This window comes from Ruditapes philippinarum, unplaced genomic scaffold, assembly GCF_026571515.1.
Source record: "Ruditapes philippinarum isolate M1 unplaced genomic scaffold, ASM2657151v2 ctg248_1_1_1_1, whole genome shotgun sequence".
NCBI lineage: Eukaryota > Metazoa > Mollusca > Bivalvia > Venerida > Veneridae > Ruditapes > Ruditapes philippinarum.
The window spans coordinates 48,822-60,299 of NW_026860683.1; the positions used below are offsets into that span (position 1 = coordinate 48,822).

Sequence of the window (11,478 nt, forward strand, 5' to 3'; positions counted from 1 at the left end):
AATTGTCCAACTGTAAACTGCAGGAATACTATAAGTTTAGTTTAAGTAAAACATTGACATGTAAGTTTGAAGTAAGTGCTTTGGCATACAACTATATACTTATTGAATTGTATCACTGTATAAGTAGCTTGAATGAGGTCAGTAAAAGGTCATGTGATCTGACAGCTGACTGAGATAAGGCATTACTCTGGACATGGTGACACATAATCTATTCCTTAAACTGGATCAGTAATTATAGTTTCTATCTGATCATAGTGCTTATTTATATATTTCCTTTTGCTTTTCTTCTAATTTTTGTGAACTCTTTTAAATCTTGTATGGAATAACATTTTTTTATTGAGCGATGAATTTAATTCATTGCTTTATAACAATTTGTGAAAACTTGTTTATCAAATTCAATTCTTTGCGGAAAATTTATTTTGCTTTCATATATATTGAAAAGTCTATATTTGAATTGGATATATTTCTTATATTTAACTTACATATATTATGCGTTTTCTTTATACATAATAATTTCGACTTTTTCAACGTTTCATGAAAGAACACATTTATTTCAAACAAGCAAATTTCATTAATGATTTTAAATTTATAGGTGTCGAAATAATGTTATTCCACGTTTATTTTTATAAAGTAATTCAATTGTATTATCATTTAGATCAAGAATTAATATGATTATTAACTTACATTCAAGCAGGGACAGTAAAATTATCACAAAGTTGAAGTGGAATTATTGTAAATCCTAATTAATCAAGTGGATTATAAATATGGCAAAGCCAACAAAGATCACGGCTATGGAGGTGAAGGACATACGGTTCCCAACATCATTGGAGAAAGATGGTTCTGATGCCATGGTATGATATATAAAATAATATATTATGCATACTTTATTGTCTAAATTAATCAATTATTAATTACTATTGTTATCGTATTCAAAATGCTTTTGAAAGTTTAGCCTCAATGTAACTGGATGTCTTTTTACATAAACTTACTTATGAAGCTTTACTTTCTGATTAAGGTCTAGTTTACCGCCAGCAAAAAACACGGGTCAAGGTCATTAGCATATTACTTGAATTCTTTAAATATAATTTTAACATGTCCATTCTTTGGTATATAAGATAAAATTGATAAAAGTTTATATAAATATCTTCATACTGACAATTTAGTTAACCATCTGGAATTTCATGTTTGTTACTAAAATTAAAGTTTCTACCCGTTTAAAATTAAATACTCAGTCTGAACAATAACTTATCATATAATTGACAAGCAGATTATAAAATCTTGTTATAACTGGACAAAAAAACCTTTTTCCTAATATAACTTTTACCAAAGTTAACACTTTGTTCCTGCGTTGTGCTTACAGCATTCAGCCCCAGATTATTCCTGCCCTTATGTTATCCTAGAAACAGACTCAACTTTGCAAGGTCATGGTTCCACATTCACTGTGGGAAAGGGAAGCGAAATTGGTAAGACATCAACATGATTGCCTAATCACGGTGCCTATACCACGTGATTTCTTGTGATCTGCGTGTGACAAAAAAACAAAAACAAAAAAATTTCTGTCATAGCTTTTTAAATATATCATTGTTTTGTGGGATAGAGTGTAGTGTCCGCTTTATCTCGTGAAGAACCAATACAAAGAATGTTTCCAGGGAAAAATCTCTTCTTTTTAAAAAAAATGAAACCGCGTGATCTGATTGTTCAAACATGTGGTTTCATTTTTCCGTCAGATATACAGATTTGCTCTCTATAACATTCTGTGTATTAATGAAAGGGTTCTGTATTCATTTTATCCTATCAAAAATAATGACATATTCAAAAAAATGAAATGACACGTGGTAAAGGCAAAATTGCTATGGTACTCAGAAAAGTACTGTACCTATAATAACACAACGAAGCAATTAGTAAATAGGAGAAAACAGCTTTCATTCTTCTTGTTAGAGTAAAAAATATTAAAAAGGTATCAGAATGGGGTTTTTTTAGGGAATTTTGATAATGTGATGATTTGTCTAGCCATATAATGGAAAGGTAAGCATATTTTAGATTACATTGTCACCTTCGTCAGCTGCAGTCATGATGATTTTATCCTTACCAGGTAAGTATATTTCTATCATGCAACATACTATTCATCAAGAAATCAATCCATGTAAGTATGCATTATGTTTTAAGCCTTGCTGTTAAAATTAGAAGTGCATGTGTGTTGTTTTTTTCCCCTTTCCTTCCATCAAATTGCTTTAATTTTCTTGCATGACATTTTGCCTATACATGTTTTTATCCTCTTCATTTTCCACCCATCCTCCATTTGACACAATTCATTGCATACAGGAAAATTAAGGAAATTAAGCTCTTTTTTTAGTAAAAAAAATATATATTATTTATTTGTTTTACATTTGCACCAAGTCGTCCAAATATGAAATATTATTACAGTTAATATTATAAGAAATGGGGTCTAGAAATCTTCCTAAACTAAGCTTTTCTTAGATTTTATACAGAAAAAAAACCTGCGTAACGTGTGATTTTTGTTGAAATAGCATGAAAGTCCAGACTATGCTGTTGCCTATGTGGTGATTGATACAGACACAGGGCTGTCTGGTCATGGTACAACATTTACAGCCGGCAGAGGCACTGATATAGGTATGCCAGTATACTATGCCCAGTAATATACATAAAGAAATATCTTTATAATCTATGATTTAAAATTGTCAAAGAAAGTCACCTATGCTATTATGACTGTTCTCCCTCCAAAACAGGCAATTTTTAAAATATCTTCAATGTCCACAAATAACCACTGTTGAGTAATTATTATAAATTAGCATACATGTCCCAAAAGAAAACTGTCATTTGCGATCCCTCGTGCAAACTTGCTTTAAACCAAAAGCTAAATACGGATATTGGTATCAGAATAATACCACAGGTTTGATATGATTAGAAGTTGTCTTATTACTAATATCATAGTACTTTAGTATGACAAATAAATGGAAGATAGTATCATATCACTTGTCCAGAACACTTAAACAGGTAAGGTGTTTTTGCAATATAATGACCTCTTTCCCTAGAAGAGAATAACCATCTAACAGACCGAGAAATCAGGTTCGGTGCTATTCACAGGTAGATTATTATCATCCCACTTAGGTAAGAGTGTAGCTTTCGTTAAAACAAAATAAACAGGTATTAAGTGCTATTCTCATATCACTTGTAACAAGGTAGCAAAGACTTAAAACACATTAAGTGAAAATGTGCTACATTTTATTTTCAGTACACTTAAATAGGAAGATAGGCGGTATCATTACAAGATCATTACTGAAATGAAGCTATTGTTGAAAAATGTCAACTGCTATGAGAATAATAACCAATACATTCATCTACAATAAACTAGCTATTGATATACGCAAATGCAAAAGAAACTGTGCATATTTTTATGAGCATAACTATTGTTTATTGGTCACATACGTTTAAAACTTGCACCATGTGATGCACGTATGACAAATTTATATGACCTCAAAAATCAGAGTTTATCAAAGTCTTTAAATAATAAAAGTTAAAATCTATAAGTTTTATTCAAGTAATGCATTTATGTATATCAAATCTTTGAATGCAGTACATGATACAACGATCATGTTTCAGTTTGCTACGCCATCAACACAATGAAGAAAATGGTTGTGGGTAGGAATCTATCGGACATTTTCAACAACTTTGGTGCTTATTGGAGGGAAATAACAAATGATGACCAAACAAGATGGGTAACTCTAATTGAGTTCTTCCTTACATACTGTGAAATGGATTGGAATTTAATTTTAAGTGGATTAATGTACATTGATTTTATTTGATATATGTGTTATTTGTTAAACGAAAATACCAAAGCCATGACTTCACAAATAAGTTTAGGCCAAGTCAGCGAGTAATTGAAATAAGCTCAAAAGTAACCAGCAATATTTTGAAACGATCTTTTTGTAATGTTTGCAGATAGGTCCAGAAAAAGGAGTTACACACCTAGCAACAGCTGCTATTATCAATGCCTTATGGGATTTATGGGCAAAAATGGAAGGAAAGGTAAAAGCTTTAAAGAGTAATTTTCATACTTTTGTTATTTGCGCGTAAAAACAAAAATCAAGGCATCCTGCTTTCACTGATTTTTGTTGAAATTTTACTTACAAGGATTGGCCAAACCCATCAAATATCATACTATCGTTTTTATATGTGTCTTTAACAATATAAGTAATTTAGAAAGGATTTTGTAGCATATTGCTTAAAACAGTCATAGAACGTTGTAGCAGAGTGGTTTGCTTATACATAATGATTTTTTTGTGTCTTTTTCAGCCTCTTTGGAAACTACTAGTTGATATGGTATGATTTTTTTCTTGAACCTATACTAATTCAATTAGCTTCTTAAAATAATAAACAAAGATATTCCTAGAAATAATTTCAGATGATTTTTTAACAGCATCAATATAAAAATCATTAGATTGATGAAAAAATAATAATGATGATATTTTTTTATAGAAGGATCCATCAGATAGTGTCTTAAAAATAATGTGCAAAACAAACTCATTTTCATTTGTCTTAAAATTGAAGAGAAAAAAAGAATAAAATAATTGCCTTTTTTGCTTACAACCTATATCAGGTAGATGATTGTTATTTCAGGATGCAGAACAACTTGTGAATACGATAGATTTTAAATACATGTAAGTATCATTGTCAGGAATGTTTGATTTTCTTGACATAAGTAATAAAATATTGTCTTCTCATTTGCATTTTGGACTTACCCTGCAGTTATTATGTTTTAGGGATTGGAGTTACATAATACTAATATCTCTGATATTAATCTTATTTGACATTTGTACATGTTTAATTTAATTTTACCTTAAAATCAACATATTACTTACTTGTTAATATACTCATATGCGTATATGTATTGACATCACTCTTTGATAAATTGAAAACTTGATTGTAATCTGGGCTGGGGGCCTTATATTACGAATAAACACATTGTCCATGTTATTGTCATATTGCCTGTCTACAGTATAGATGAATTGAGCTTTATACTGGTAAAACGTCTCCAATAATATATGAAGGTCACATATGAGCCGTGCCACGACAAAACAAACATAATGGGTTTGCGACCAGCATGGATCCAGACCAGCCTGCGCATCCGCGCAGTCTGATCAGGTTCCATCAACCCTATTATTACATGTAGAGAAACTGAAAACGAACAGCATGGATCCTGATCAGCCTGCGCAAATGCGCAGGCTGGTCTGGATCCATGTTGGTCGCTAACGCACTATGTTGTCTCGCGGCTCATATAAATAATTTAATAAAAGTAATGCGCAAATATTATAATAGCAATGTTTGAAATATTTTCAGGTCTGATGCTTTAACCAAAGATGAAGCCATAGGTATGATTTAAATACTTAACTTTAAACCAAGCAAGAATTATATATATATATTTTCAATATCGGGTGCATGTATTATGTTGCATTTGATAACCCTTGATTTTGTTACTAAGAGGTCTGATACTGATAATGTTTATTTCATTTTCTATTGAAATTTGAATTTAAGATATATGAAATAGTAATTATTATATTAACCATTCATGATGAACAACATTGTCATTTTCCATTCAAGCTATACTCAAAAAGATGGATGCAACAAAAGCCAAGAGAGGTACATTTTTGCATGTTCAAATATTTTACTAACATTAGTGAAACGGTGCAAGTTCAAGATAACATATTTTATCATTAGTAACTGTTTAAGTTAAAGAGCTAACGCATTTTACACAATAAATAAATAAATAAAAAGTTTAATAAATAAAGAGATTAGTACTTCCAACACAAAAATCTAACAAAAACCATATTAACATTTTCTTCTAGAGTAAAGCAAGCACATTTTCTGAAAAGTGTTGTCTTGGTAACCTTTACTGGTGAAATAAAGCACATGTAATTTGTTGTTATATCTTGTTACAGAAAGTGAGATCTTAAAGACTGGATACCCGTCCTACACTACGTCATGTGGATGGCTGGGATATAGTGATGAAAAAATAACCAAGGTTAGATACATAGTTCACATGCATATTTATTATTAATCTGCTTGCTTCAGTGCTTGCTTGCTTTGTGTGTAAGATCAAAATTTATGATATGTCACTCATTAACACAAGGTTTTGTATTAATTTTTCATTAAATAGCCATGTCAGTCATGAATATATTGCGTCTGGATTTACTATATGATCTTGCACTGAAAGAATGCTATGTATTGCTTAGTTAAGATTTTCAATCAATGAATGAACAGAATACTTAATAAAATTATTATTTCAACTTAATATTATGTAATGCACTATCATCTATCATCAAAGTTAACTATTTATATTACAGCTCGCTACAGAAGCAATGGCCCAAGGTACATCCAGGTCAGTCATATTTCTGTAGTCTTTTTTTTATTATTTATTACCTTTGACCAAATGTGTGTAATGAACTTGCCATGCTTTAAAGTATAATTGTCCATTGTAAGACTAAGGGGTTTCAGTATCAAAACGGCAAATGAGAGCAACCAACAGTATAGAGCCTAAACAAACTACAAGGATATCTTTGCATACTGTATGCATAACCCTTATTCTGCCTGTAAAAGCCAATATAACCAAAGTATTTCTGTTCAATTCCGAGACGGCACAGGGATTGATCATGAAATCCTTTCTACGGTCATTCGCACTGGTTTCGTGCGAACGTGAAAGCAGTTAGTACTGGTAAACTGCTTGACAGCCCACCCAGGAACAATGCTGTGCTGGTAGACAATATGGCTTACTGTCGTGATCCGGAGTGAAAACTACAAACACCAGTGTCATTTTATATCTAAGAGACATTACGTGATTAAAAAGACTTTGAACCTGAAAATCACAATTGTGTATATTGATTTTGATTGCTAAAAATACCGCTGAAATGTAAAGTGGTTTTTTACCATTTAATTATTTATCAATCAAGTGCCATAATTATAAGAATATCAGTATTTAGTCAAATGCTTAATTGTTTTACTTGGCCAGGTTTAAGATGAAGGTTGGCAAAGACTTGCAAGATGATATCAGAAGAGCTAGAATATTTCGTCAAGTGATAGGCTTTGATAGAGTTTGGGTAAGCCGCATTTCCTTCAGTGTCAATATCTTACTGTAAAATATATACTATTAAGAAGTGAACCGTGATCAACTGAAATTATAGCAACTATTCAGTATTAAAACAGCATTTTACTCTTGTCTTGCTGTTCAAATGTTTTTTTATCATAATGCAACAAAAGTTTATTCCTATTTCATTAAAAATTACAAACATAGGATTGTAATTGAACACCTATCCACATAGCAATAAAAATCTAAATTGCTTTATGGGTTGATTTTCCATCAACATTATTCGTAATATCTTTTGGCTGGTAATTTTAAAATCTTGCTCATCATCATCAATTCAATATCTGTAGCTTAGTATTTATCATTTATCAGTGTGTAGATGCCAATCAGAAATGGGATGTACAAGAATCTATAGACTGGATGACCGCACTAGCTCCATACAAGCCATTGTGGATAGAGGAACCAACCAGTCCTGATGACGTACTTGGTCATGCTGCCATTGCTAAAGTAAGAAAACTTACACTGCCCAGTTGTTATCATATACATTAAGTTGAAATAAGAAATTGCTTAATAACAAAATTATGTTTGTATAAATTTTCATGGTTAATAAATCAAGTAAATAAACAAGCATTTGTTATAGCATTTTTAATAAAAATAACGATAAGTAATAGATTCAAAAGTAAAGAGAATTTGCAGACATTGTATAACTACAAAATAATGTGTACTGTATACATTAAACTTTAAGAAATTAGTATGCCATTTCAAAGGGCAATCATATACAAACTATTAGATCCATTATACTTTTATGGATCGAGCCCTAATTTCTTTTTTATTTATATTTGGGCAATATAACTACCCAAAATGCAGCCGATTTGTATACAGTGGTCATCTGTTGTTTTTTCTGTTCAATCATATAACTAATGCTATTTAATACATGTATTAATTGTTATAAATTGTTACACAAGTTGGTTAATATTGTCATTGTATTTATAGGCTCTGAATCCCCTGGGTATTGGTGTGGCTACAGGAGAGATGTGTCAGAACCGTGTCATGTTTAAACAGTTTTTACAGGCCAATGCTCTACAGTTTTGTCAGATAGATGCATGCAGAGTGGGCGGTGTCAATGAAGTACTTGCCATTATACTCATGGCTGCCAAATTCAACGGTAACTTTTGATGAAAAAATCTTATGATCTGTTGAAATAATTGTTTGGTATTACATTGCAATTATAATTATAAATTGGTTAATCGTTCACTCTAATTGAATTGAATTGAATGAAAAGGTAAAATTCTTCTGAACACAGTCATCGACAGATGATAAAAATTATGGAATTAAAAAAAACAACAAAAAAACATCAGGGTCATATTGTTTGAAGAACTGGCTATATACAACAACTATTATTATCTGAATATGTTAATTATAATGTTGATCTGCAGATGCTGGATATAGCAAGATGATAGAACACCATCCAGCTTGAAACATGTGTATTTTTTCTTTATACATGTATCTAATTGATAGTTCCTGTCTGTCCACATGCTGGAGGTGTTGGTCTGTGTGAACTAGTTCAACATTATTCCATGTTTGATTATATCAGAGTGTCCGGATCTCTAGAAAACAGGTATGCTTTATTCTTATCAATAATTCTTGTTAACTTAAGAGGCCCAGATCATCAGTATACAGTCAGGCTAGTCTGCACTATCGCGCAATATGCCCAGCTTTTGTACTGTTGACCATTCAAATTTGTTAAAATTTGTTCATGACTTTATCTTTACTATAGCATCGGAAGGTTCATAACTCAAAGGAGAACAATACTTTTGGCACTACACAAAATTATAAGAGAGTTACAACATATTTATTAAAAAATAACATCTTTCCATTTAGATACTGTAAGAAAATGGGTTATAAGTTTGGGGAGAGTTCTGTTTAGTATAATTTAAATACAGTAAAATATCTATCTATATCTGTAGGATGACAGAGTTTGCTGATCATTTACATGAACATATGTTAGCACCTGTTGCTGTCAAAAACGGAAATTACGTTCCTGCCAAGGTAAACTTTTTCTATTACTCTTGTCACGCTTAGCACAATGTGGGTAAAAATCGTTTTCATATAAGTATGTTCACATCGATGTGTTGATATCATATCATCATTATATGATGCATTTCATATAACTATCTCTAGCATGCATTGGAAAAATCTATATGAATGCCAAAGTTCTTCACATGAAAAAAATACGTATATCTTACACAAGGTATATTCCATCAACTGTCACACTCTTTCTTGAAGTAATGTATAAAAGGACACAATCTCATTTAAATCAGACCATCGTTTATGTTCTGTTACTCTTTTCTATGAAATGAGGGGTTGTGGAGCGTCAGTTAGAATATGATTTTAATGAGATCGAAAGGGACATGAGAGTACATAAATTTGGCAAGTCAACATATGAACTTAAGCAAGCAAGAGCTATCATGGGGTCAGTACACATGACTATTGTAGTGAATGATAGTGACACAGGAGTCATGCATGATTTTTCTAAATCCTCAAAGGGGAGGGGATAAAAAAGAGTAATTTTGTCATGAACAGCATGCTGACATTTAAGTGACATGTAAACTTTTATATGGTTTATGATGTGGAACTTGCACACAAAACATCAGCAAGCAGGTTCACAAAAAGGTAGGCAAAGGTAAAAGTCAATGCAAGAGTAACAGGTCTTGGAAACTGATTTTCATTATGAGCTATAATAGAACCTTGAGTAAATTCAAGTGGGCAGTGAAATACAGAGTTGCATATTATGTTACACCAATGCTAAAAGGGTGAAGTAGATTTAAGTAATGCCAAACATGCCCTTGTGATGTTAAATAGCATATCAACTCTTTCTACTTCAGGCACCAGGATTTCTGGTTGGGATCCAGCCCCAAACACTGAAGGACTATGAGTACCCAAATGGTGCTGCTTGGCAGAAATTGTTTGATCAGGGTCTCTTCGAGAGAGAGTGATGGACCTGTATATAAAACTTAATAAATATGTTTATTTTTAAAAACTGATACATTCATTTATTATATCTAAATGTTAAAATAATCAAATCACATTTGATTCATAATCAAATTTAAGACATATTTTATATTTCTATTCCAAGACTTTGTTTTTTGTAAGCTTTGGAAGAGTTTTATTCATAATGTTTACCTTACAGTCACTACTCATAACAAGAGCTGTCGGTAGGACAGCAACGCTTGACTATTCTTAGTGCTTGATAGTAAAAAAAAAATGCTTGATACAGTTACCTCCTCCTGTTTACAGGTTGGGGTCATGATGGTGAACAAGTGTGCAAAGTTTCAAAGCCATATGTCAATGGACTTTGAAAATATTTGAACTATTACAAAAACTTTAACGTAAATTCCAAGTCGAAAAAGGGGCATAATTCTGTCAAAATGCTTGATACAGTTACCTCCTCCTGTCTACAGGTTGGGGTCATGATGGTGAACAAGTGTGCAAAGTTTCAAAGCCATATGTCAATGGACTTTGAAAATATTTGAACTATTACAAAAACTTTAACGTAAATTCTAAGTCGAAAAAAGGGCATAATTCTGTCAAAATGCTTGATACAGTTACCTCCTCCTGTCTACAGGTCGGGGTCATGATGGTGAACAAGTGTGCAAAGTTTCAAAGCCATATGTCAATGGACTTTGAAAATATTTGAACTATTACAAAAACTTTAACGTAAATTCTGAGTCGAAAAAGGGGCATAATTCTGTCAAAATGCTTGATACAGTTACCTCCTCCTGTCTACAGGTTGGGGTCATGATGGTGAACAAGTGTGCAAAGTTTCAAAGCCATATGTCAATGGACTTTGAAAATATTTAAACTATTACAAAAACTTTAACATAAGTGGTTACGCCGACGCCAACGCTCGGGTGACTACAATAGCTCTACTTATTCTTATCGAATAGTCGAGCTAAAAAGTCATTCCTATTTAGTTCGTAAACATACTAGATTAATTTCATCTTAAATTTTTTTTTGTATGTACATGAATTGTCAAGAGTATCCTTATACTTAAAATCCTACATAATTAAATGATTTTTTGATGTTAGAGTAAATGTATGAAAATATGCATATAGTTTGTGAAATGTATTTTAATAAATATAGATTACTCTTTTAAAACAGTAATAAGCACTTTTGTGTTCATTTTATCAAAATATTCATGTCATTGTTTTAGAATGCCTATATTTCACAATGGTATAGGATATATATCAAAATATTTATGGGTTCAAAACCTTACATGGACCTTATGGGTTCAAAACCTTACATGGACCTTGTTAATACAAACAAAACAATATAATCAGTAAACAAATGGTCCCACTATGTTGTATAAATACAATACAATG

General features: G+C 31.6%; 1 protein-coding gene across 2 annotated transcripts; it reads left to right on the forward strand.

Moving 5' to 3' along the window:
- Positions 1 to 209: 209 nt before the first annotated feature.
- LOC132713031 (mitochondrial enolase superfamily member 1-like) lies at positions 210 to 10,140 on the forward strand. 2 transcript variants are annotated; one of them, XM_060695470.1, is made up of 17 exons: positions 210 to 228; positions 692 to 851; positions 1,361 to 1,463; positions 3,622 to 3,737; positions 3,961 to 4,047; positions 4,315 to 4,341; positions 4,639 to 4,679; positions 5,359 to 5,390; positions 5,620 to 5,658; positions 5,958 to 6,040; positions 6,363 to 6,397; positions 7,025 to 7,112; positions 7,469 to 7,603; positions 8,090 to 8,261; positions 8,615 to 8,714; positions 9,064 to 9,145; positions 9,982 to 10,140. In XM_060695470.1, exons 2-17 carry the CDS (start codon positions 765 to 767, stop codon positions 10,090 to 10,092), a joined length of 1,338 nt encoding a protein of 445 aa, XP_060551453.1. In that variant the 5' UTR covers positions 210 to 228; positions 692 to 764; the 3' UTR covers positions 10,093 to 10,140. The 2 variants fall into 2 exon arrangements, with proteins under 2 accessions (XP_060551453.1, XP_060551454.1); XM_060695471.1 differs by lacking the exon at positions 1,361 to 1,463 and adding an exon at positions 2,529 to 2,631.
- Positions 10,141 to 11,478: the final 1,338 nt, after the last annotated feature.

What these genes read in the sequence shown, in the direction of transcription:
- LOC132713031 (XM_060695470.1), top strand. Translation starts at nt 765, where the DNA reads ATGGCAAAGCCAACAAAGATCACGGCTATGGAGGTGAAGGACATACGG. An exon ending in CATGGCTGCCAAATTCAACG is followed by an intron (nt 8,262 to 8,614) that starts GTAACTTTTGAT and finishes TCTAATTGATAG; the next exon opens with TTCCTGTCTGTCCACATGCT. An exon ending in TCCGGATCTCTAGAAAACAG is followed by an intron (nt 8,715 to 9,063) that starts GTATGCTTTATT and finishes CTATATCTGTAG; the next exon opens with GATGACAGAGTTTGCTGATC.